The sequence below is a fragment of the Saimiri boliviensis genome, chromosome 2 (genome assembly GCF_048565385.1).
Source record: "Saimiri boliviensis isolate mSaiBol1 chromosome 2, mSaiBol1.pri, whole genome shotgun sequence".
NCBI classification, from domain to species: domain Eukaryota; kingdom Metazoa; phylum Chordata; class Mammalia; order Primates; family Cebidae; genus Saimiri; species Saimiri boliviensis.
Window position 1 is genome coordinate 39260099 of NC_133450.1, and position 26576 is coordinate 39286674.

Below are 26576 nucleotides of genomic sequence, written 5' to 3' on the forward strand. Positions count from 1 at the left end.
TCTGTCTCAAAATATGTGTGTGTATGTACATATATAAATTTATGTTTTCCTTTTTTTAGAACCACAATGGACACTGCCAGCCATAGCCTTGTTCTTCTGCAGCAGCTGAACATGCAGCGAGAATTTGGTTTTTTGTGTGACTGCACAGTTGCAATTGGAGACGTTTACTTCAAGGCTCACAGAGCAGTACTTGCTGCTTTTTCTAACTATTTCAAGATGATATTTATTCACCAAACAAGGTAAGGATGTGTTTTTTTTAAGTAAGAATTTTTAATATTGTAATTTATATAAGCTTTATTATAATATCATTTTGGAATCCTTTGTTATGGAGTCACCCTAAGAAGTAAAATCATAATAATTTTTTATAGATGAGTAATAAACTCAGTGTGTAGGATCTGTAGTGAAAAATAATGAAAATAAGAATAGCTAAAATTTATTGAAGGCTTATCCCATTCCCAAGCACTAAGTATTTGCCCTACAATGTAAATTCTACTGTTATCCCTAATTTAGGGAAAAGAAAACTGAGACTGAGTTAAGTAACTTGCCCATCGAGAATTATATAGCTAATAAGTTAGACTCAGATGCAGAGTTGTCTGAAGCTATGTCTATGCTTTTAGTCACTAAGTTGTTAATTTTTGTTTCATATAACACTTTCTTTGTTATTTATTTATTTATTTATTTGAGATGGAATCTAGCTCTGTTGCCCAGGCTGGAGTGCAGTGGCACGATCTTGGTACACTCCAACGTTGACCATCCGGGTTCAAGCAGTTCTGCCTCAGCCTCCCAAGTAGCTGGGACTATAGGTGTGCGCCATCACACCTGGCTAAATTTTGTATTTTTTATAGAGACTGGGTTTCTATATGTTGGCCAGGCTGATCTCGAACTCCTGACATCAGGTGATCTGCTTGCCTCGGCCTTCCAAATTGCTGGGATTACAGGCGTGAGCCACCACACCCCGCCTCATATAACACTTTCATAGCAAAGTTTCAGTATCATAATTCTACCTGTCATATGGTCAGTATTACAGTTCAAGGGTTATTTGTTTCAAATATTTTTTCAAAATTATTTTGCTTTTTCAAATTTGGGTTACTTCAATGTATTAGGTATGTAGGGAGGGAGAAGGAAAGTGGTATTCAGATTCAAACCTTTTGGTAGAGTAGTTTTAGTCCATCCTAGAATGAAAGTGACAGAACACTTTATGTTTTTTTAAAGAACCTTACTTGAAATACTTAGGAGTACAGCCTCAGTTATACATTTTAATTGTTAATTCATTCAAATATTTATTGCATAGGTTATTTGATATGTCAGGCACTGTGCTATGCCTCAGTGTACTAATCCACTCTCATACTACTATAAAGACATACTTGAAACTGGGGTTTTGTTTGTTTGTTTGTTTGAGACTCAGTTTCACTCCATCACCCAGGCTGGAGTGCAATGGCATGATTTCGGCTCATTGCATCCTCCAACTCCTGGGTTCAAGTGATTCTCATGCCTCAGCCTCTCAAATAGCTGGGATTACAGGTATGCACTATCACACCCAGCCAATTTTTGTATTTTCAGTAGAGATGGGGTTTCACCATGTTGCCCAGGCTGGTTTTGAACTCCTGACCTCAGGCGATCCACCTGCTTCAGCCTCCCAAAGTGCTGGGATTGCAGACATGAGCCATTGTACCTGGCCCGAGACTGGGTAGTTTATAAAGGAAAGGGATTTAATTGACTCACAATTCCTCAGGGATGGGGAGGCCTCAGGAAACTTATAATCATGGCAGAAAGGAAAGCAAACACTTTATTCTTCACATGGCAACAGGAAGGAGAAGAATAAGAGCCAAGTGAAGGGGGAAGCCCCTTATAAAACCATCAGATCTCATGAGAATTTACTCACTATCATGAGAATAGCATGGGGGAGCCACCCACATGGTTCAATTACTTCATATCAGGTCCCTCCCACCACATGAGGGGATTATGGGAATTACAATTCAAGGTGAAATTTGGGTGGGGACACAGTCAAACCATATCACCCAGTAACAGGTAAATTATAATCTCTGCCTTTGAGCAATTCATAGTCTGATAGTTAATGTGTGTAAAGCAAATAATTGTGTTGTAATTGTGCCTCCGTTTCCTTATCTATAAAATGCTAGAATTGTATATTCACCCCATGGGTACTAAGAAAATTAAAAGGATTAATAATATTAAAATGCTTAGAATATAAGTTTTGCACTGTTAGCTACTTTTGCTATTAATAATACCTTAAGTGTGCCATAGAAGCGTATACAAGGTAGAGTAAGGTTTCAGTGGCCCTATTTTGAGAAGGTTGGGACAGGCTTTACAGAGACCCTGTATCTTGAAGAATAAGGAGTTTTTCAGATGTTGTAGAAGAATGCAAGAATGTGCATCACAGGCAGAGGGAAAAAATAGCATGAAAACATATAGAGATTTGTGAACCAGGCCAACACATTCAGAAGACAGAATAGATCAGAATGATAGGAATATGTGGCACAAAGGGAGGGGAGATTGGAGTGGGGACAAGTAACAGACAACTGTTTCTGCCAAATGGAGGAGTTTCTTATCTGACCTACGTGTCAATTGTAGAATTGTAGATTACCTTCACTGTATTAGATATGCCACCTTCAGATCAGTCTCCTGAGAGCTGTAAGTCGGTTCAGTTCTCAATGCACCTGTTATGTGCCAGGCACAATGCTAGACTGAACCCAGGTGATAGAAAGGTGGGCCTGCTATGTGGCATCTCTGTATAGAGCAACAAAAAAAATCATGTTATTAGAACTCTGAACTGATATTTTTAAAAACCGTGCTACAAACCATGTAAGTGGGAAGGTTAGAACTAAGAGTGGAGCCCAATAGAAGTCCTGAGATCTCAGAACCAAAGCAATGGATTGCCAGTGTACTGCCACCCAGGGCAATCTGATGCTCTCACATAAACCTCTGCTTCAGGGAAGGTAAGTCCATTCACTGATTTCATTGTTCCTTGATAGCAACATTTCCTTCAGGTTGTCTCTATTCTAATTTTGCAGGGATGTGTCTGATTTCACATATTTCTTTCCATCTATTTCCTGAATTATAGATTCACATGTAAAAATTGAGTTTGGATTATTTTTAAGCTTTTCAAAATTATACCTGTGTTCATTTGTGATATATTTATTTATTTTTATTTTTAATTATTTGAGACGGTCTGGCTCTGTTGTCCAAGCTGGAGTGCAGTAACACAGTCCTGGCTCACTACAACCTGTGCAGTGACTCAAATGTTGCTTCCACCTCAGCCTCCCGAGTAGCTGGGGCAATAGATGCATGTCACCACGCCTGGCTAATTTTTTGTTTGTTTGTTACAAAAGCTATGTTGCCCAGGCTGATCTTGAACTCCTGAACTCAAGTGATCCGCCTGGCTCAGCCTCCCAAAGTGCTGGGATTATAGGCATGAGCCACCATGCCTGGCCCCTCACTTGTGATTTAAAGGACACATATATGAATGTGTTTTGGAAGCCAAAATAAGATTAGCATAGTTTAGAATTTAAGTATTATCAATTTCAATTGTTTTTTTTGGAGGGTGAAACAGTCTCTTTCTGTTGCCTAGGCTAGAATGCAGTGGCATGATCTCATCTCACTGCAACCTTCACCCACAGGTTCAAGCAATTCTCCTGCCTCAGCCTCCCTAGTAGCTAGGACTACAGGCATGCACCACCACACCTGGCTAATTTTTTGTAGTTTTAGTACAGATGGGGTTTCACCATGTTGGCCAGGCTCATCTTGAACTAGTGACCTCAGATTATCTGCCTGCCTCGGCCTCCCAAAGTCCTGTGATCACAGGACTGAGCTACCATACCTGGCCAATTTCAGCAGATTCTTTCAAAAGTTTTTAAATATTTTTATTGTGTCTATAAATGTGTAAAATTTGCCATTTTAACCATTTTTAATTATATAATGCAGTAGTGATAATCATATTCACAATATTGTACAACCATTACCACTGTCTATTTTCAAAACTTTTTCATCACCCCAAACAGAAACTTTGTACCCATTAAGCAATAACTCCCCATCTCATTCTTTCAATCCCCAGAAACCACTAATCTACTTTCTATCTCTATGAATTTGCCTATTCTAGATATTTTATACAATATTCGTCCTTTTGTGTCTGGCTTATTTTACTTTCATGATATTTTGGGGGTTTTCCATGTTGTAGCAGACATCAGAATAATATTCCATTGTATGTATAAGCCGTCTCATATTTATCCACTCACTTTTGGTGGATGCTAGGTTCTTGCTACCTTTGGCTACTCTGAGTAATGTTGCAGTGAACATTGGCACACAGGTATCTGTTTGATTCGCTGTTTTTAGTTCTTTTGATTGTTTACTCAATAGACTGTTAAATTCCTTAAGAGGGTACCTATTTTATTCATCAGTTTTCTACCCTTGGCATCTAGTATAGTAAATATCACTTAGGAGTCACTCGATTAACGTTGAACTAATCAGAATATATGTCTGTGTTTCCTAACTTTAAGCAATAGATTGAATACATGAAGACTTCCTGCTAGGCCATAAAATGAATTCAAGCCTTTGTCGCCGTGTTTATTAAGGCAGATTGCTAAGTTCAAACTTCTTAGGAAGAAATTGCTTTAGCCTCAGACTATACTGTTAACTAAAAGGACAACTAGCTTGTGATTCATTTCGTGTGGGTCTGTTTTTGTTTTTAACAGTGAATGCATAAAAATACAACCAACTGACATCCAACCTGACATATTCAGCTATTTATTGCACATCATGTACACGGGGAAAGGGCCAAAACAGATTGTGGATCATAGTCGTTTGGAGGAAGGGATTCGATTTCTTCATGCCGACTACCTTTCTCACATTGCAACTGAAATGAATCAAGTGTTCTCACCAGAGACTGTGCAGTCCTCAAATTTATATGGCATTCAGATCTCAACAACCCAAAAAACAGTGGTCAAACAAGGACTGGAGGTCAAAGAAGCTCCTTCTAGTAACAGTGGAAACAGAGCTGCTGTCCAGGGTGACCACCCCCAGTTGCAGCTGTCTCTTGCTATTGGTCTGGATGATGGCACTGCAGACCAGCAGAGGGCCCATCCTGCTACCCAGGCCCTGGAGGAGCACCAGAAGCCCCCAGTTTCCATCAAGCAGGAGAGATGTGACCCAGAATCTGTGATGTCCCAGAGCCACCCCTCACCCTCATCAGAGGTGACAGGCCCCACTTTTAGTGAAACCAGTATCAGAATACACTTATGCCATTACTGTGGGGAACGTTTTGATTCCCGTAGTAACCTAAGGCAACATCTCCATACACATGTATCTGGATCCCTGCCATTTGGTGTCCCTGCTTCCATTCTGGAAAGTAATGACCTTGGTGAAGTGCATCCCCTTAATGAAAACAGCGAGGCTCTGGAATGTCGCAGGCTCAGCTCCTTCATTGTTAAGGAGAATGAACAGCAGCCTGACCACTCCAACCGGGGTACCACAGAGCCTTTGCAGATCAGTCAAGTATCTTTGATCTCCAAAGACACAGAGCCAGTAGAATTAAACTGTAATTTTTCTTTTTCAAGGAAAAGAAAAATCAGCTGTTCCATCTGTGGTCATAAATTCCCTCGAAAGAGCCAATTGTTGGAACACATGTATACACACAAAGGTAAATCTTACAGATATAACCGGTGCCAAAGGTTTGGTAATGCACTGGCCCAGAGATTTCAGCCACATTGTGACAACTGGTCTGATGTCTCCCTGAAAAGTTCTCGCTTGTCACAAGAACACTTAGACTTGCCTTGTGCCTTAGAGTCGGAGCTTACACAGGAAAATGTGGATACTATCCTAGTTGAGTAGCAGCTTCTCTTTCAGAATTGTTAGACCAATTCTGAAAAAAAAAATGGCATGGCATTTTTTATTCATAAATTATTTTCCCCTCAGTTCCATTGACATTTTTTCTTCACAGCTTATCCATAGTTTTAAGGTTGTATATATTAGGTCTTCTCATAAGACTTAATATGTGGCTATTAAAATGTAACCTTCAATTAGTACTATGAACTTTTCACAAATGAAATCACAATTTAGAAATCAGAAATCAATGTGGAAATATGAAAACTTTAAATAGGTATTTATAGAATTTCCAAGTTTAGTCATAGAATCAATAAAATCAAATTGAATATGAAGTAAATGAAATCTGTTCTAAAGCATATTCTGAACTATAACTTTTGCTTACATTTCACATGAATTTACTCCTACAAGGATTATTTTTAAATACTGTCTTCCATATAGGAAATTAATAGTTATTTTAATGCATAACTATATGTTATACATATGTTATAATGTATAAAAATTCATTTTAAGATAATACCAAATCATGAGTAGTTTTATTTTTTACTGCTAGCTCCACATCTTGCCTACATGGCTTCTCTTTACTTTTTAACATTGAGTTTACCTCATTTTTAGTAAAAAATATTTCATTTAAAATGGAGAAGAGTCAGAAAGACATTAAAAAATCTTTAAGAAATAATAAGATATATACACATAGAAAAATAAACATGCAGAGACAGAGACTCAGCTAGAACTGCATTCACTAAAAACCCCAGGGTTGTTACCTTGGTCTAGAGTGTTTTCTTAGACACCTTAAAAAGACCAGAGGTTTACATGAGTTGAAAGAGAAAGATGATAAAATACAAATCATCTTTCTACCGTCAGTGTCAGCGGACTTTTTGGGCTGCCTGGGTTGATATTAATTTTCTAAAAATCACCTGAAAAAGTAATTTTTCAGTGGCACAGTTTTTACTTTTTTTCTGATCCATAAAACTAGCAAAGTAGATACAGTCAATGTTCTATAACTACATTTAAAATCCATGATGGTAGCTTTCCCTCTATAAATTAACTTTAAACTCTCTTTTATAATGGTGACACTTATAAAGCTAAAACCCCGGGAAAATTAAAGTTGATGGAATAAATTACAGATTCTCCTGCTCTGTGCACCTGGGAAATAGCTGGTTAAGCTTCGCCACAAACGATAGATCTGAAATGTTTAAATTTCAAATACTGCATAGTCAAGGATAATAAAACAGACTCATTTTTGCCCTCTTGTTAAATTCTAAGCTTCACAGGTATTTGAATACATCTAAAAAAATTGGTTTGTTAGCCTTAGAATTTAACCAAGAACAAAACTCTTGAACTCCCTCCAGACTGAATACTTCCAAGGCCATTTCCTGCCACATTCAGCAGCATCAGTGTTCAACCAGGAGGGAACGCAAATAATCCAGCTAATTCTAAGGACACAAAGGTTTTCTCTAGGTAAACAGTAGTTCAGGTAAATTACAAAGTGATAAATTTTTCTAGAAGACTGAATGAGGAAAACTACTGGGTATTATATAAGGCAGTTGAGTTTCTGCCTTAGACAAGTGAGTAAAGGCGCATATGGTCAAGACTGATGTGTGTTGAGAGCAAATCTAACTGTTGATATGATTAATTGTATTGGGAGTAATTAAAACAAATCTGTTGTTCTCTGAGGTCAGAACTTTACCTAATCTTAAACTTTTTTCTACCAATTCACTTAAGCAACTATTCAAATTTGTACTGCCCTCAAAGATGTCATCTCATTGGAAGAACACAAATATTAACATGGATTTTATGTATTTTAGGCTAGTTAGGACCTATTTCCTAGCCTTGGTCAGTGAAAATTTTATTGTTCTTATTAAGGTAATTTTTCTCCTTTATATTCTTCCCTATTTGCCTACTCATTATTCTTTGACACAGGAAATCCTTGTATAGCTAAAAAGTGGAGGTAGAGTTGTATGTGGATGGTGAGATAAGACAGTGCTTTAGGGCAGAGTTTGGAGAAATGATGAGAGTTTGCCGGCAGCTGATTGGCCGGGGTAGACAACACTGACTTAAAGCAGAAATTTATCTGTTGAGAGTTCAGAAAATAGGGGTTAACTGTATTTCTATTCTTATAGTTCCTTTTAATATTAGAAATTCAAAGCAAATGTTCTGTCCTTGGTCCTTACAACATTCATTCTGTTTAGGAAGTGGGAAAATATCAATTTCATTTTATAGAAAAAAATCCCAAAAGCCGAATTCCAGAGATGCAATGAATAGTGGTGTGGGACTGACCCCAGTTTTGATGTGGTTGTTTTCATTTATTCTACAGGCTTTTTTTTTTTTTTTGAGACGGAGTCTCGCTCTGTCGCTCAGGCTAGAGTGTAGTGGTGTGGTCTGGGCTCACTGAGGCATTTCGTAAAGTAACTGTCATATGCCTAACACTGTGCTCTATTCGTTTTTAAAGACATGATTGCTTACTGAGAAAATTTCCTTTGTATTTTAAAAGTTCTTCCAGCTAAAACCTTTGTTTTTGACTACATCTCCACAAAATGGAGCCATACTGTTAGCCAGCATCCTAATAATATAGTGCAGTTTGCATAATGATTACCAAGCTTGAAACTGGAAATGCCATGTGCACTTTCGTCTCTGTATCAGGCAGATACTAAACAGACATTTTCCCCTTGAGTCAGCTTAAAAATTTTTCCTTCTTTCGAAATCTCACACACAGTTGTTTTCTGGAAAAAAATAGAGACTGTTTTAGTATTTGTTCTTATTAATATGTCATTAGAATTCAGCACAGTCTGCCTTATACGAAAACCAAAATTTTTTTATTTATAACTCTTCAGATTGTTACTTCTTACTCTTTCTGATTTCCCATCTGTAAAGTGAGTGTAAGCAATACCTACCTCACAGGGGTGTTGTGAGGATTTATGTTAAATGTGTTCTCTCAGTAGTATTGATTAAAACCAACCATATAGGCTACATTTATTCTGTAGCTAGACCTGTTAACTTTAATATTTCAGCCTATAAATTCTAGAACATCTTAGAAGCAGTAATGTACTATCTAATATTCAATAACTAATTGACAAAACTCTTACTGTTATTTTTTACAAATAACTCTAGAAACAATAGTGTTGCTAGAATTCCTGTTCTTCTGTGATTTAATATCACTGTTTCTCTTTGGCCTTCAGTAAGGAGGATATTAGTTCTTTGGCATTATTGGGAATAAAACTTCATCAATTTCAGCTTTATTGAAAGTTCCTTCCAAATATGTTGTTTACATAAAGGAAAAGGAACAAAAACAATAAAGAAATATTTTATCTCTTTGATGTAGGTGATCTAAATAGTAGATGAGGACAGGAAATGGGGTGAAGGTAATAACATAGTATTATTAGAAAAGTTGGTCAGGCATGGTGGCTCACACCTGTAATCCCAGCACTTTGGGAGGCTGGGGCGGGTGGATCACTTGAGGTCAGTTTGAGACCAGCCTGACAAACATGATGAAACCCCATCTCTACTAAAAACACAAAAAATTAGCTGGGCGTGGTGGCACGCACCTGTAATCCCAGCAATTTGGGAAGCTGAGGCAGGAGAATCGCTTTAACCTGGGAGACAGAGGTTGCAGTGAGCTGAGATCGCAATGTTGTGCTCCAGCCTGGGCAACAGAGCAAGACTCTGTCTCAAGGAAAAAAAAATAAAGTTTTCACTGAAAACTGAAGGAAATACATATTAATCATGGAAAAAGATAGTCTGAAAAATGTATAATTCCATTAAAGTTTATTTGTATAGGCACATTCTTGATGTTGTGACTCAGATACTTGATGTGTCATTTTTTTATAGTAATTGATATCAAAATGGGCCATGCAAAGAATTTTTATAATGTGGTTTGTGTCTTTATATGTTTTGAACTACATGTAGATCTGTGGCACCTAAATTATTAATTTTTAAATTCTTAAGAGTAAAGTCTGTAAATTATTATTCTCTGCTGTACTTCTGTGTTTATATGGTTGGACCTTTTAAAAACTGGTGAGGTTACACGATCCCAGCCCTGGATGTCTTAAATACAAGGAATTACAAACTTTGATTTTTGTCTTGAAGACCTGGAAGAATTCATTGTGCTTCGGTATGTATCTGTACTGCACTTGATTAATTAGTAAGTATTGCTCTGGTGCAATTGATAATAACTGTCATCAACTTCTCTGTTGTGTGCTAAATAAAGTCATTTAGTCAGAATGGATCAAATATACACTTACACATTAAACTTCTATTACAAAAACTTTTTCAATAAAAAAGACCCACTGAAAAATCTTCAAAGTACATGTAACACATAGTAAATACAAGAGACCAAAATCAATAATGCATTGTGTGGCTAAACTCTTCCACCTAATGTACTATCAATTTGCTTCAGAAACATTCTTTTAGAAAGTTGTGTATCCTCTAGTTGGAATGGAAACAATGGATTTCATGTATTTCACCAAGACAAATAAATTAATGTGACTGAATAAAAAACAAGTTTATTAGCTCAGCTTATAGAATGTGTTCTTATTTTACAGCAGTATCTGCCAAATGTTGTGTTCCTAGTGTTGAGGTAAGTAGTCTTTGTATTGGATAACATTTTGGAGGTGTGATGCAAAAATGCATTCATGGGCCTAATACCAACAATAATCTGTATTAATAGAAAATTGACATCTTAATCAAATGCTTTCCAACTACTGTCTCTGGAAAGAAAGGTAGTATCTCATCATTTCCCAGAAGTTTCTTGCTTTGCTTCTTTCTTCTCTATTTACAGTCTACTGTATCTCCTTTTGCCCATGTTCTCCAATAGTAGTTCTCAACCAAGGCATATTAGTCAGGATTCTCCAGAAAAAGAAAGAAACAAGGCTGAGCATGGTAGCTTATGCTTGTAATCCCAGCACTTTGGGAGGCCGCAATGGGTGGATCACCTGAGGTCGGGAGTTAAGACCAGCCTGACCAACATGGTGAAATCCTGTCTCTAAGTAAAATCAAATAAATTTAAAAAGAAACAACAGGTAGAATTGAGAGAAAGAGATTGATTGCTTGATTATAAGGAATTGGTTTGTGCAGTTATGGAGGCTGAGAAGTCCCAAGATCTGCAGTTGGCAAGCCGAGAACCAGGGGAGTCAGTGATGTTCCAGTCTGACTTTGAAGACCTGAGAAACAGGAGAGCTTATGGCATAAATTCCAGTCCAAAAGCTGGCAGGCTTGAAACTCCAGAAGAGCTGATGTTTCCATTTGGGTCTAAAGTGAGGAAAAGACTGATAATTGGAGCTCACGCAGTCAGGCCAGAGATCTCTTTTTTAATTCTATTCTATTCTGGCCTTCAACTGAATGAATGAGAGCCATCTACATCAGGGAGGGTGATCTTGTTTACTCAGTCTACTGATTGAGAGTTTATCTCCCTCCAGAACACGCTCACAGACACACCCAGAATAGTATGTGACTATTGGGGCACCCCATGGCCTAGTTATTTGGACACATAAAATTCACCATTACACAGGGCTATTCCCCCCCCCCCCACCCGCCATAGAGACATTTGGCAATCTGGAGATGTTTTTGGTTGTCACAGTTGGGTGGGTGATGAGGGAGGCTGCTGCAGGCATCTAGTAGGTGGAGGCCAGGGATGTTGCTAAACATCTCAGTGCAGAGGACAGCCCCCAACAATACAGAATATGTACCTCAGAACATCAGTAGAGCTGAGGTTGACCAACCCTTCTAAGACTAAGACCCTAAAGTAAGTTTTGTGATGGTTGTCAGGAATTAAAGAATACAAAGAAACCTAATTGGGGGATTTCTATCTTAGTCATGTTAAAGAGTAAGAATTGGAGTATGAGATGTGTTCAGAATTAAATTCTTTTTTGTATTATTTTTGATCCCAGCTTTTAAAAGATAAAAATGTGATTAAAAATAAAAAGATAAAAAGTGTGATTATTAAAAATCAGGGATGTATTAATCAGCAAGACAGTTTTAAATCTATTCAAATAATGTTTGAATTTTATAAATAATTGTGTCTCCAAAGAGGTCTCTTCGTGAAGTTGAGATTGTAGGTTATAATTTGTGTAATTTTAAATCTGGCCAAAAGGTGGCATCATTGTAACTTTTAAAAATGTTCATTATACTTGAATTCAGCATTACTATTAATAGTAAATATTATTTAGGGCTTAGCTACTTTTGGATCATGGTTTATAGAGTCAAGGCTAATGAGAATTTTTTTAAAATTTCATAGGGCACTGCAATATCTTGATATTCCTCTTTAATCGAGATGCCTCTGATTTACATGTACATATATCAATAGATAACTTTTTAAAATATCACATCATTGTGATACATTGAGCATTTCTGAAGATTTTTCCAAGTCATTAATAGTGAGGCCTTGGGATTTGGGCTCTTCTAATCAGGCATCACACTCAGTTTTTGGTGTTCTGCCTGGTCAAGAAATAGATTAAGGGGCATTTGAGTAAATACGCTCCCTTGCTTGTTTCTTGCCTTTTGTTCTTTTTTTTAATTTTTTTATTTATTTATTTTTTAACATCCACAATCTGTGAGGCAGGCCAGTATGTTACTTACTGAAGTTTACTTTCTTTTCCAACTGTGGTTCAACAACTGACTTTTTTTTTTCACACTTTCCAACCCATTCCATTCTGAATAAGTTAAGAGTTTTCTTACCTTCAACTATTCTCACCTTCCAATACTAAGTGAATATAGTCTGCCTCCCCGCTCATTTCTGATTACAATATTGTCATCATCCTAGAGCTTTGTACCTAACTACCAATTGCTTTTCCTAAGTTTATTTTACAGCTGATAAGCCAACTTGGAAAATGAGCCCACTCTCCCTCTGATACATTCTTTTCCACTGTTTCTAAATTTTGAAACTTTTTTCATTGAAACAATTTGTTGATACTGTATCAAAATAATAGAAATAGCCAGGCACGGTGGCTCACGCCTGTAATCCCAGCACTTTGGGAGGCCGAGGTGGGTGGATCACGAGGTCAAAAGATTGAGACCATCCTGGTCAACATGGTGAAACCCCATCTCTACTAGAAATACAAAAAATTAGCTGGACATGGTGGCGCGTGCCTGTAATCCCAGCTACCCAGGAGGCTGAGGCAGGAGAATTGCCTGAACCCAGGAGGCGGAGGTTGCAGTGAGCCAAGATCGCGCCATTGCACTCCAGCCTGGGTAACAAGGTAACAAGAGCGAAACTCCGTCTTAAAAAAAAAAAAAAGAGAGAGAGAGAGAATGCAACAATAGGCTGGGCACAGTGGCTCACGCCTATGATTCTAACACTTTGGGAGGCCAAGGTGGACAGATCATTTGAGCCCAGGAGTTTGAGACCAGCCTGGGCAACATAGTGAGACCTTATCTATACAAAATAATAATAATAATAATAATAGAAATAAAGTATTAGGGCCCTGCGAGGTGGCTCATGACTGTAATGTCAGCACCTTGGGAGGTTGAGGCAAGTGGATCACCCGAGGTTAGGAATTCGAGACCATCCAATCTGATCAACATGATGAAACCCCATCTCTACTAAAAATACAAAAATTAGCCAGGTGTAATGGTGCATGCCTGTAGTCCCAGCTACTTGGGAGGCTGAGGCAGGAGAATCACTTGAAGCTGGGACCCAGAGGTTGCAGTGAGCCAAGATCACGCTATTGCACTCCAGCTTAGGCAAAAGAGCAAAACTCTTCCTTAGCTAGAACCCGGGAGGCGGAGGTTGCAGTGAGCCAAGCTTGCGCCTGGTGACAGAGCAAGACTCTGTTTCAAAAAAAGAAAAGAAGAAAGTATTAAGCTACTGGAACACCGTGGTGTCCTTTCATGTCAGAAGTCTGAAGAAATGGCAGTGCTCCAAGAGAGATTGTCTGTACAACTGGTGGGTCCCCACTGTCCTGGAAACAGAAGAGACTTGTGCAGGAAGGAGGCTAGAGAAGAAGATAGTCTTCTCACTGTGGTCTTCATCCCTTGTCTGGTCTATGTTATTACCAAGTTTCAGGAGGTTCCATGTCAGATTTATGTGCATCCAGCAGGCCTTTGAGGAATGGGATGTTGTGCATTTAGCTCTGCCACATTTTTCTGTAGTGGAAGCCATATGAAACTTAGTCCAAACCATATGCAGGTAATTAAAAGAAATTTTTTTTTTTGAACTGGCGTTTATGATAACTACCATATAGGGAGGAAAATCTGAAGAACCTGTAGTGGTTCTTAGCAAGTGAAGTCCTAACTGTTACTTTTTGAAGGTGAAAATACATTTGCAAAGGCAAGGGAAGAGGTTTTAAAATGCAGATCAAAGATTCCAGGGCAGTGAATCGCAACAATGTTCCTAGCTGACCAGTTCCCATTTCCCAGCATTGCTCTTTTTGCACATCTGTGCAGTCTGGTGGTATGAGCTCAGTGGTTTCTGTCTCCTCTTTTTTATCACTATATTTTAAAGTCTAGGAGGAAAGACATATAAAGGGAAGAGTCCTTTTTTTTTTATCTTAAATGTCTCCTATTTCACTGTTAACATACCACAGTTTTGCTGCTCTCTCAAACTGGTGCCTATGCTCAGAGCCACCATGATGGCTATGCAGACAGTGCACAACCAGTGCTAGGGGGGACCTCTCTAATGAAGGCTTCTTTCAGAGTTGAGCTGTGCCCATGGCATAGGTATGCATGGCAGCTTTGCCTTTTCATTATCCTGGTTTAAACACTGGGTTTAAGAAGCCCTTATTTTGAATTTCTGCAGCAAGTGGTTTTCACTGATGCAGTCAGGATTAAACTAAGATAGACAAGTGGTATTGAGATCAGAATAAGATTTAAAATTAGTCACCCCTAGGTGACACAACTAATGTCTTGGTCAAAATTGGTAGAACATTAAAAGGGGGGATTTTGGGGCCAGGCGCAGTGGCTCACCCCTGTAATCCAGCACTTTGGGAGGCTAAGGCTGGCAGATCACCTGAGTTCAGGAGTTCGAGACCAGTCTGACCAACATGGAAAAACCCCGTCTCTACTAAAGATACAAAAAAAATTCGTCAAGTGTGGTGGTGGGCACCTGTAATCCCAGCTACTCGGGAGGCTGAGGCAGGAGAATCACTTGAACCCAGGAGGTGAGGTTGACCTTTTTTTTTTTTTTTCACCGAATTGAGTCATGACCAATTGTTTTGGCATTTTCTGCGTCTCAGCAATATAGAGTACAAGGCAGTTCTATCTTAGTCATTCTGCCAGCAGGATAGAAATACTTTAGTTTTGGAAGACCTGTTTAAACAGAAGTGATATTCCAGAGTTGTTATGCTGCAAATGGCTATTCCATATGGAACCTCTGTGTTGTAATTTATATATATTTGAGTGATTAGCAGCATATGCATGTCTGAAACTACATTGTGAGGGTGATTCATCACAGATGTGATACAAAGACCCACTTGTAGCCATACCAACCAGACCTTCCTGTGACCTGAAGGCATAGATGTCAGAGTAGGAATTTGGGAATAAAAGGTTTGGATACAAGTGTACACATGACTGTACCTGGTTTGGTGTCACCTTGTGCATGGCAGCCTTGTGCTCCCTATCCCCCAGAAGTGCAGCAATGGAAGGCCTGGGTCCTACGACCACAAGTACAGCTGTGAAAAGTGTATAATCCTTGTCCTATAATAGCACTGCCAGGAAGTTCAAGGCCAAAAGTCCCTTTTGAGTTTAACCACAAAGCAAGTGGTGGGAAAGTGCATCTAGTCTTGCTAATGTCCTGAAACTGCTGGACACTGCTCCCATTGTTAGGATAGGTTGGAGTTTACAGAGACAGTTTTAAGGCTGGGAGTTTCCAAGTTCAATGCCACACCACCCTCTCCTCACCTAGGTTTCCCTTCAGTGCTCATTGTGCCCACACCCAATTTTGCAGAGGATTTTCTGTGAGTGTGTAGTGTACAAACATGCATACTGTCTTTCCTAAGCTTAGGAACCTAACTCCCAGTGAGCTGAAACTTTCAGGAAGGAAAAAATAAAGAAAAGTAGGTATTCACAAAAGGCTTGGGGACTCCAGATGCCAGCATTAAAGGTCTAAAAAGGGATTAGCAGAATTGCCTGTGAGGACAAGTTTTGTGAAGTGTAGTGTATCTTTTTTAAACCAAGAAGATGAGATTTAATAAAACTTTTTAAAATCTTTTAAAATGTGAAATATTAGCTACCCTATTACAGTGTTTGTACATTAAGAAGACATTTTGCTTTGGAGCTAGATTTACTTTTAGGACTTTTAAAGTACTATCAACTTTTAAGTTGTTCCCAAGATTTGGAAAGTACAGTCCTTCCTTCGGCTGGATTATCATTGGGCTGTGGTTATGAAAAGATAAGTTGTTAACGTTACCTAAATTAAATCAGTGCCTTAGTAAACAGAACTTTTTAAACACCCACCTTTAGTACATACCATCTGAATAATTCTAGCATTTTCACATTGATTCGTTATTTGAAAAATCATTAATTCATAGGTTAATGCAGAAAAGACGAGTATAGCAAGAGATGAAAACTGTGCTTTTATCAAATTCACAGATGTCATCAAATTCAGGACTGTTCTTTTGATTGAGTTAGTTAAACATTGTAGGTGTTTGTATCTCTCTTGCTGAAGGACTGTTTTAGGAGTGTCATTGTAAAGTCTCTCTGTCCAATTCCCAATCAGCAGAGTAGAACTTTTTATAGTGCAAACTCAGTAGTTCCATCAATGTGATCTTTATAGTTTTAGGAAATGAACATAGTTTGCCCAGCATTCTTTTAAAAGATCCAAATAAATAAACATGAGTCAACATAACATTTATTCTGTATTAATAATCAGTACATAAATTAATTCAACTTGAAATCTTTTTTTCTACAGAGTATTATTCATCCTCTGATCCACAGTAACTAATTTTAATGAGGAAAAAAATGAAACTTTTACTTTAATAATAGCTCATCCACTTAACATTTTTTACAAATAACTACTATAAATAGGTAACACTATACAGGCTTTTTTCTACACCTAGTCACAAATCAGAATGAACATACTGTTTATTTAAGAATGGAACACTTTCAAACTGCTGCTGTATTCAGATCACCAGCTTCCTCACACCAAAATTAATTGCTCTCTCTGTGTACTGCCCTCTGTGCCACTCAGGTTGCAGCATTATCCACGGCTCTTTGTCGTAATCTCAACCCAGTTTTCTGTTGTCACTGCTCCCTAGGTTGAGCTCTTGGAGGGCAGGGAGCCTGTGCATCTTATCAAATAGTGTTAGGCAGAAGTTATGCCTAATATGTGTGTTGAATCAAATTAAATTTAATCAGGACACCTGAATTTTATGTAGCTTCCTTCTAATAAATTTTTGTAACTAAGGAGCGTTACAAATTTTCTTTTCAAAAATGTACCATAAGATATACCATGGATTGAAATTTTGAATTATGCGTTCATAATTCAAAAAAGTCTCAAAAGAGACTTTATGTTACCCAATAAAACATCACAGGAATTTGGACCTAAAGAACTCTAAATCTTAAATGAGGATTTAAAAAAAAAAAAAACCAACACAGAAATGGCAGGCAGAAAATCAAACCCTGCTATATTGAGTATCAGATGAAATTAGAAAGTAGACTTTACATAGTTCAGTAAGGTTGACATTAAAAAGGTCTTCTCAGACAGTAGGATTCTAAAGCCTAACAATTATTTTTAAAATTCTGCTGTAAACCTCTAGAAACATTCTTAACTATAAAAAATAAGGCAACTTGAAGTTAGAAATTTGTGGATGAAGTTAATGCTGGATTGCATACAGAAGCCAAATTGGTGCCCTGTCATGATCCATATCTAATGCCTTTAGCAAGCCTCTTCACATATACTGGTGAAATAATAATCTCTCAGCAGTAAATCAGAGAGATTCTAGGACTCCACTAAATAGTAGACCAATTAAGATCATCACAAACTTCATGCTGTCAAACACATTACCTTGAAGAAAAATTATGCAGACAGCTTTTCTGAAGAACTCTATTTGTGCCACATGCTTATTATTCTTTGAGGTGGAGGAGGTGGCAGGGAACATAATTTCTGTTTCAAAGTTCTTTTGTTTTCTGCTACCTTTACTTAAATGTTACCTGGTACTATTTTTATATCCTACAAAGTGCTTTGAAAAAATGTTAAGTGAATAGTGCTACATAAAATAGAAGAGAATTTTCACATTCTCTGGGTTATAAGAAGCAAAGTGAATAATACTTGACTCTTAGAAGAGGGATGATAATATGCTGAAAAAGTTAACAAGTATCCAATAACTCCCCTCCCCAACCCCTAGCCTTGTAAAATTCTGGGTTCAAAGAGAAACTGAATCTTGGCTAATAAACATTCATTAAAAGCAAAATTTATACCACAGCAAATGTAAATGAAAATTCATATGGTGTTCCTAATAATTATTTTAATGTTGTCAAATGTGAATTGAACTAGAACCTATTTATATTCACTTATCGTTTGCATATAAGGTCAAATTGCTTAAATACTATTACAAGAAAAATATTTTATGACTTCGAAGCCATATGATTTCTGCATATTTCTTTTTTTTTTTTTTTTTTTTTTGAGACAGAGTCTCACTCTGTCACCCAGGCTGGAGTGCAATGGCATGGTCTCGGCTCACTGCAACCTCTGCCTTGGGTTCAAATGATTCTCCTGCTTCAACCTCCTGAGTAGCTGGGACTACAGACACATGCCACCACACCTGGGTAATTTTTGTATTTTTAGTCAAGATGGGGTTTCACTTTGTTGGCCAGATTGGTCTTGAACTCCTGACCTCGTGATCCTCCTGCCTCAGCCTCCCAAAGTGCTGGGATTACAGGTGTGAGCCACCATGCCCAGCCCTGCTTATTTCTATAACAATAAAACAATTTGAATCACCTTAGAATTCATTGTAATAGGATTTGGCCATGTAGCACATATAATCAGATTGAGACCAGTTATTTTCTGAATTCCTTTTTCTAACTGAAATCCTACTTATTTAATTCAACAAATATTCTCAATAGAAAAAGAGAAACCACTTAAGAGTAAATGCAAGTAAAATATACATCTCATCATAAAAACAATCACTACATTCTAACCAAAAATATATATCAAACCACAGTGAAAAAGGTAAAAACCTAGTATTAGATAAAATTTTACTTTCTTAACCAAAAATTTCATTACACATATTTACCATTTATCTGTTTTTTAAATCCCCCAAAATATTTTCAATAACTGGTAAGTACTATAGTTTTTCCTTGTTGATGAGAGATTACGACACATTTACAATGCAAGCATATTGGCTTGGAGGCATCCTTGCAGTAAATGAGGACAGGATTCTTCAATACACTGTAAAATGCACCAACCTTAGGTTTTTAAAACTGTTCACTTTTAAATATGATATATATTTGCTGGTAGCTGTCCAAGTCCATTAGCACCACATATAGTGAGTTAAAGAGTGTTTTCAGAGAAGATGACTTCATCTTTTTTTAATGTTTAAAAGTTGTACAGTTAAAAGAAACTGACTACTTGGGTCATGTGTTTTGAACGACACACTTTTCATCTTGCTAAATTGAAGGATTCCCCCCTCCACAAGATTATATGTGCAAAGGTGGGGAAATATTTCTGCATTTCAGCAAAGAATCTTGCCAGTAATATCCATGATTTGGTTCGGTTTCAAAGTCAGATTAGTTTCCTTTGTTAGAGGTCTCAATATGTATTTACAGAATGAAACAGATGATTGTAGGACAAATTAGCACATACTTTCTATAATCAATCCTTAAGCAATGCAAGACTTTACCCAGATCATTTAAAATCAGCTAATGTGCATTCTTTCCTCCAAGTGGAGCTCTTTTTTTTTTTTTTGAGACGGAGTTTCGCTCTTGTTACCCAGGCTGGAGTGCAATGGCGCGATCTCGGCTCACCGCAACCTCCGCCTCCTGGGTTCAGGCAATTCTCCTGCCTCAGCCTCCTGAGTAGCTGGGATTACAGGCAGGCGCCACCATGCCCAGCTAATTTTTTGTATTTTTAGTAGAGACAGGGTTTCACCATGTTGACCAGGATGGTCTCAATCTCTTGACCTTGTGATCTGCCCGCCTCGGCCTCCCAAAGTGCTAGGATTACAGGCTTGAGCCACCGCGCCCAGCCCACAAGTGGAGCTCTTTAACAAATACCTTACATCCCATACTTTATTACTTCATCTATTTCAAGTAGTAACACACTCAATTTACACAATGGGGGACTATACACTTTGAATCCTAACCTGTGAGGTAGGGAAGTGCATTGTAGTATTATGGCCATTTCACACAAGGAAAGATTGAAATAGGATTACTTTTTCAAAAAATATGGCAATCACTGATGAGATCAGATATTTCCCTTTCAATCAGTAAATAAAAATGCAAATAAGCCCTTCTCATTTTTATAAAGTACATCTGGATTGAAAATAGTGATGAAAAAGTTAATTTTCAATATCCATGTAAAATGCTTTTTACTGGTCTCAACACATAGACACAAAGGAAAACTGACATTTAAATTATAATGTGCTTTAGCAATAATTTTTCAATTTCTATTCAGCCACATTCATGGCTCATTTTTGGCCAAGAATAAATAATATTTGCCCTAGATTATTAGGATTTTCCAGGACCATTACTACCAGGCTGGCTTTGAATTTACTCTCCCCTCTTTGGAGAGAGGTTAATGAATATGGCTCTTAAAGAAGTAATTCTGCAAGATGAATCCTATATTATCTGTGACAATTTACTTGGGAATTTTTCCTTCTCCTGGATGAACAATAATATTCCCCTTTTGTTTTTGCTGTTTCACTTTTTAACTTTTCACAGATAAATCCATGCAGAAATGGATATATACAGATCTGTTGAGGCAGAAAGAAGAGAGGTAAAAACCCACTCCCTGTTTCTACCCTTTTGCACATTGTAACAGTTTGCCTGAATGAAGGATTTGTGAATGGCTTTTTTTTTTTTTTTTTTTTTTAATTGAGACAGAGTTTCCCTCTTGTCACCCAGGCTGGAGTGCAATGGCATGAATTTGGCTCACTGCAACTTCCACCTCCCAGGTTCAAGTGATTCTCCTGCCTCAGCCTCCCAAGTAGCTGATTGCAGGCGTCCGCTGCCATGTCCAGCTTATTTTTATAAAATTTTTAGTAGAGACACGGTATCACCACTTTGGCCAGGCTGGTCTTGAACTCCTGACCTCAAGTGATCCACCCACCTCGGCCTCCCAAAGTGCTGGGATTACAGGCGTGAGCCACTGCGTCTGGCCAAATGGCTCTTTCTTATAAAGGACTTAAGCAAGACTAGAAAACCACTCATATTTAATTTCAATATGCATATTCTGCACACTATCTGCTGAAATTGGGAAAATGCAATATATTTTTCAAGTTAAGCCTAATGCTTAGGAATGTAACAATTACAAATCACATTCACAAAAGTAGCTCACCTTATTCACCATTTTAAACAGCATATATGTCCACTGTAAAAAATGTTTTTAAAAACTCAGTGTGATGTTAGCCTATACACAGAGCTAAATTACCAAAAGGAAACCAGACTTTGTTATATCAGAGGTCATTAAAGAGCTTATGGCATACCATAAGTGCTCAATAAATACATTTTCCTCCCCCAAAGCACTCCAGTCTCCATATGCCGTTTTAGCAACTCCCTGTGTGTTGTGTTACTTTACACAGTGCAATCCGTGCTGACTTCCTCCAATCCAGAAATGACTGCATTTCAGTGGTAGAGTTTTATAAACTTGACAATCTTTAGCACTTCTGCACTATAATTGTACCTTTAAGTTCCAGAGATGATAAATCTCTCATTCGTTAACTGAGTAAGAAATGCCACAAATGTATAAAATAATTCTTCATTAAGCTTGGTTTTTCTCCCATGACTCTGGAGAGTAAGTCACTGTAGAAGATTGTTTATTTTATCATCAGATGCCATTTCATTAACCAGCTGTTCTATTGACAACTGAATAGCATTCTTGACAAGAGAAGAGGCTGTTTCAATTAAGAGTGTTTCATATTGTTCTGAAGTTCTATCCTCAAAACCATTATCATTAGCAAAAACCCCTACTTGCTCACTTTCTGTTGAAATTAAGAATTGCTTAGGGACATTTTTAGATTTCTTAACATCAAATTCACTGATTTCAGTGTCTGTAATAATAATAGCAATTGGCTCCATTCTTTTGCTTTCTTCTGATTTGGATTTCTCTTCAGTGATCCCATTTTCTTTAAAATCTGGTTCTTGGCTCAATTCCGTATCTTTTGGCTTAGTTTCTTCAGCCACAGTCTCTCCGCTTTCATAGTCTTTCCCATTTGGTGCACTTTCTAGGATATTGTTACTGGCTTCTTCTACAATTTGTTGATCTGGGACTGTAGGTAAAGGAGTAACATCAGAAGGTACTGGTTGCCGATGGTCTGTTTCTGAAGTTTGAAGTGGGCTTGCTTGCTGGGGTTGAACATCTTGTTTTTCCTTGATTGTTTCAATTTCTTCAAGGATTAGAGCTCCCTTTTGAATAGCAGAATGCCCATTATCTAATCCAAGTTCTACTGAAATCACTTTCTCTCCGGAAGTAATGCTATTGCTCACATTTGATTCACAGACCTCATCACCATCTTTCCGTGAGATGCCTTCACTTAGATCCTGGGTTGACTTAGCCTTTGTTGCCTGATCGTTTGATGGGGTCTGTGTTTGTAGATCCAGATTTTCAGCCTCTCCCTGGACTTTGATGCTGCAGACTGAGTCTTCTATAATTTTGGAGTGATTCCTCCTTTTTGGCCCTCTTTGGAATTTTATGCAGGGAATCTTAAGTCTAGATTTTGCCTTTTTCTTAGAAAGATCAGCATCCTCAGCATTTATTTCAGGTTGCACTTCAGCCTCCAATGGCTTTTGCTGCTTTGAAGACTCCGACCTTTTCCTGCGTGTTACAAGATGTTTGAGTGAGGCCCAGGCCCCCCGTGGGGGCTCTGGCTGATCAGAAACTCCTGCTTCTTGTGGACACTTCCTTGTTACATCAGCAGCTTCAGAGCCAGCTTTGGGCTTCAATGCTTTAGCTGCTTTCTTTCGTCTCTTGAAGCAAAGCATGGATGTTTTCTCCTCCTGTCTTTCAGCCCGAGGACTACCTTCTGCTGATCTCTTCTCATCTTTGTTTTCTACATGAATTTCTGAAACTGTGGTTGCCATTTTCACATTGTACTCTTATTCTCTAGAAAACTATATTCTCTCTTCCTTAGCCTTTGTGACAAAAAGATGGGCAAAAATGTCACACTAGGTAAAATTTCTTCCAGGTGTATTCATTCCTTTCATCTTACTCCGTACAGTTGTTTTAGGTGGTTTCTCTAGTATAGAAATGCTTAGTTTCTCTATTGCTTGCAATTTCTCTCTTTAAATTTCTTCATGAAAACCCTTTACTGGATAAATTTTTGCTTTATTTAAAGATCAACCTGATGAGAGAAAAGAAAGTGGTATTTTATTTCACTGTGAGGCTATTCTTTTCTATGGAGACTTTCAGTTGAATGTGTAAGATTCTACCAGACATATTTTCCATGTATTTACTAATGAAATGGCTTAAGAATAATGATTGGGGTTTATTTTGGCCCTATTAAAGAGTTCAGTGTGATTGTTTTGTTTTATCCTCTTTGCTGAAACTTCATTTTGGATTACTCTGCAAGTTTGATATTATCAATTCTTTAGTTGTGCTGTCCGTACGAATTGCTTATGATTCTAAAGTGCAAGTTAAGGAATTAACAACAAGAACCAAAAATGAAGTGCAGGATGAAAAGCAAGCTAATGTAATTTTTATCACACTCAATAAATAACTTTAAAGAAAGGACTTTAGAGATTATTTGAGATTACTCAGATCCAGCCAGATGACAAAACTGAGCGCCAAAAGGGAGCAATTGTCTTGTCAAAAGCCATGCAGCTAGATAAGGTCATAGCTAGAGTTAGCAGTAGAGACTTTGACACTCTAGTTTTTCCATTATAACATAAGGTTTCTGTTCTAAAAATGTATGTTCCATCAAGGAAGTGCTACTTTTCATACATACTCTTAGGAAAATTTAGCATTACTGTCATTCTACACTCTTAAATTAGTTGTATAATTTTGACATTTTCATTTAAGTACTCTATCTGCTGTATCATGTTTCCACCATGCACATAGTTGGAGGTCAGGAAGTTAATAATAGCTGACATTTATTGAGCAATTCTTGGGTATTAGGCAGTGCACACACTTTTACATACATTTCTAATCCTCACCATAATATTACAAAGGTGGTGGTGTCACCATCTACAGATGAAGCAATTTGGCTGAGATTAAGGCATCGCTGTAACAGAGCTCAGGTTAAACACAAGATTGCTTGTTGCTTAAAGCTTATGTTCTGAAACTGGGCTTTAAGAGTTTCATTAGAAAATGAATCCTTTGGGGATACTAATCTGCAGTATATTCTTAGTAAAGAAATTTAAAAACTGATTAATGGTTAATTACAAGGTACCCATCAATCAACTCATAAATTGAACCAAGACCAGACTGAGTTCTTGTTATTTGGAAACCAAGCTTTTGAAAGTGTGTATATATATATATATATATATATATATATATATATATATATATATGTTCAGGAAGTAATTTAAAAGCCAAAAATAAGTTGACACACTATGCAGTTGGCAAACTGTTAGATAATATAAAGGTGTATTGAAAGTTTAATCCACAGAATGGTATGATAGCACCAAAGAATGGAAATGGGAGGTGATTATCTAACAAAGATCCTATGAATTTTAGTGGATGGATGCCCTAAAATAAGCAAAGGGACTCATTCTTTATACTGTTTTCATGTAAATCCTTCACTGAAGTTTCATTTGGATAACCCATAATTTTATGAACTGTATAAGGAACTGGAACCCTGAAAATCAGTTTATGATCTAAGTAAATATTCCCTTAGGTTGGGTGTTTCATACTTTATACCTCTACGAGAAAGATAAAGTCATTCTAGAACAATGACGGAACTGAAATATGAACATTCGACAGTGTTTCTCCTCAAATTTATAATGCTTCAGTGAGTACTAGAACCTCAGCTGATAACTGTTTAAATCTTCTCGCCTCTTGTGAGTTTTCAGCACCTGAGCATTTTTGTTAAGCAGAGGAGGTATTACCATATAATAGAAATATTGAAATGAGATGTTTAGGAGTGTATCCTTTAGAAACTAACCTGTATGTGCAAAGACAATAGTTTAAGAAGCTTACTTAAATGTATATACACCCTAGAAATAAAATGAATGCCCAAACAGAAACTTAATTGAAAGGGGGAAAATAATTCTGTCTGTAGATATTAAAACTTTGCAGAATGTCAGACTGCAAATGATTCCCCCTTAACCAGCAAGGGTAGCTTTATCGCCTCGGGAAATCTTAAAGTCCCTGTGCTCATTTCCTGATAGAATTGCAAGTCTCCTATCACAGAAAACACCCCCCTTCCCTTTCCCCCTTGAGCAGCAAAGGGCAACCACTACCCGAGGAAAGCAATGTATCTTTCCCAGCACCAGATATGGACCACGAAGCTTCCTCCTGGAGGAAGGAATCTCGAATTCTGGCTTGATGCCCCTTATGGCAGGAGACAGAGCGCAGGATAAAGTACTCAAAAAGGAAAATGCCGGGGGCGTGGAACAGATAACCCAGCTTCAAGCTGTCTGTAGAATTATAATGTAATGGCTAGAAACCCAAAATCACATTTCCCAAAGAGGGATAAAGAAGGAAAAAAGCCACCGGCAACCCTTGCTTCTAAGACCAGCTGTAACGCGAAGGGAATAGGTGGGCAGACCTGATGAGGGTCGCCCTGGCCGCGGATTCCTGCAGACAAGCGACCTCCCGTGATCCCAGCACCTCAGGGGGCCCCGATCCCCAGTGTCCAGTGGGCACCCCCTGCCCACTCCGCGATCCGCAGACCTGACACTGCCCCGACCCTCCTCCCCCGCAGCCTCCCCGCCCTGCCTTCACTCACGGAGGGCGCCGGGGTCCTTGGCCAACACTGCTCCCGAGGTCGCAGCGCGCTCGCAGGGCCCGACACCCAGGCCTCCAGGGAGCCGCGGTCGCGCCCGGAGCAAGGCGCCCTCTGCAGAACCCGCCGCCTGGTGCGCCCCCTCCCCACCGCGCGGGGACAGACAGCCCGCAGCGCCAATGCGAGCAGAGCGGGCGGGCAGGGGCGGGGCGACCGCGGGAGGTGGAGGGCGGGGCGGGGCGGGCGCCGGGACCCACCTGCAGCAGCAGCCTGCCTGCCGCCGGGAAGCCCACCGTGCTCCGCCCGGACGCCAATCCCCGCCGCCCGACCACGTCAGCGCCGAGGCGAGGACCGCTAGAGAGCCAGCCGGAAGGTTGGGGGACCGGTGGGGAACCAGGGCAATGAAGCCCGCGTTTTCTGAGACGCAAAATAGTGAGGTAGGGTTTCAAATTATAGACGGTCCCATTACACTTCCCCTCTCCTCCTCAGAAAACTTAAAGACAAGGCAGACATCCCATTTTAAAAGCGGGATTCAAAACTGCGTAGAATAGTGAGGTGTCATGTTTGTCTGAAGCGAAGATTACATATATGAATGGAAACAGAAAGAAACCCGATTTTCTGAGGGGTGGCTTGAGTGTTAAGGAGATCATCGTGGTTCATCACCAAACAGGCTCTCAGACCTTTGTTTCCCAATGGGACGCAGGTGGAGGTGATTCGCGCAAAACTTTGGCCTGCAGGAGCAGCTACATCTCTATGCAGACAAGGTGAGAAAGG

General features: G+C 38.6%; 2 protein-coding genes across 4 annotated transcripts in view; one reads left to right on the forward strand and one right to left on the reverse strand.

Moving 5' to 3' along the window:
• Positions 1-26576, forward strand: part of ZBTB25 (zinc finger and BTB domain containing 25) — a 109700-nt gene that overhangs the window by 16921 nt on the left and 66203 nt on the right. Inside the window, exons 2-3 of one of the 2 annotated variants that reach the window (XM_003924424.4) lie at positions 60-239; positions 4707-10408. In XM_003924424.4, coding sequence (XP_003924473.1) covers positions 67-239; positions 4707-5841 — 1308 coding nt within the window. In that variant the 5' untranslated portion in view covers positions 60-66 and the 3' untranslated portion in view covers positions 5842-10408. Of the gene's footprint in view, positions 1-59; positions 240-4706; positions 10409-26576 lie in introns of those variants that run through there. The other variant, XM_074393132.1, reaches the window with a different exon arrangement.
• AKAP5 (A-kinase anchoring protein 5) lies at positions 10319-25952 on the reverse strand. 2 transcript variants are annotated; one of them, XR_012516164.1, is made up of 3 exons: positions 25806-25952; positions 21257-23258; positions 10319-11079 (listed from the first exon to the last, which is right to left on the reverse strand). XR_012516164.1 is itself a non-coding variant. In XM_003924425.4 (2 exons), exon 2 carries the CDS (start codon positions 22996-22998, stop codon positions 21718-21720), a length of 1281 nt encoding a protein of 426 aa, XP_003924474.1. In that variant the 5' UTR covers positions 22999-23258; positions 25806-25952; the 3' UTR covers positions 16596-21717. The 2 variants fall into 2 exon arrangements, 1 of the variants encoding a protein (XP_003924474.1); XM_003924425.4 differs by lacking the exon at positions 10319-11079 and having other exon boundaries at positions 16596-23258.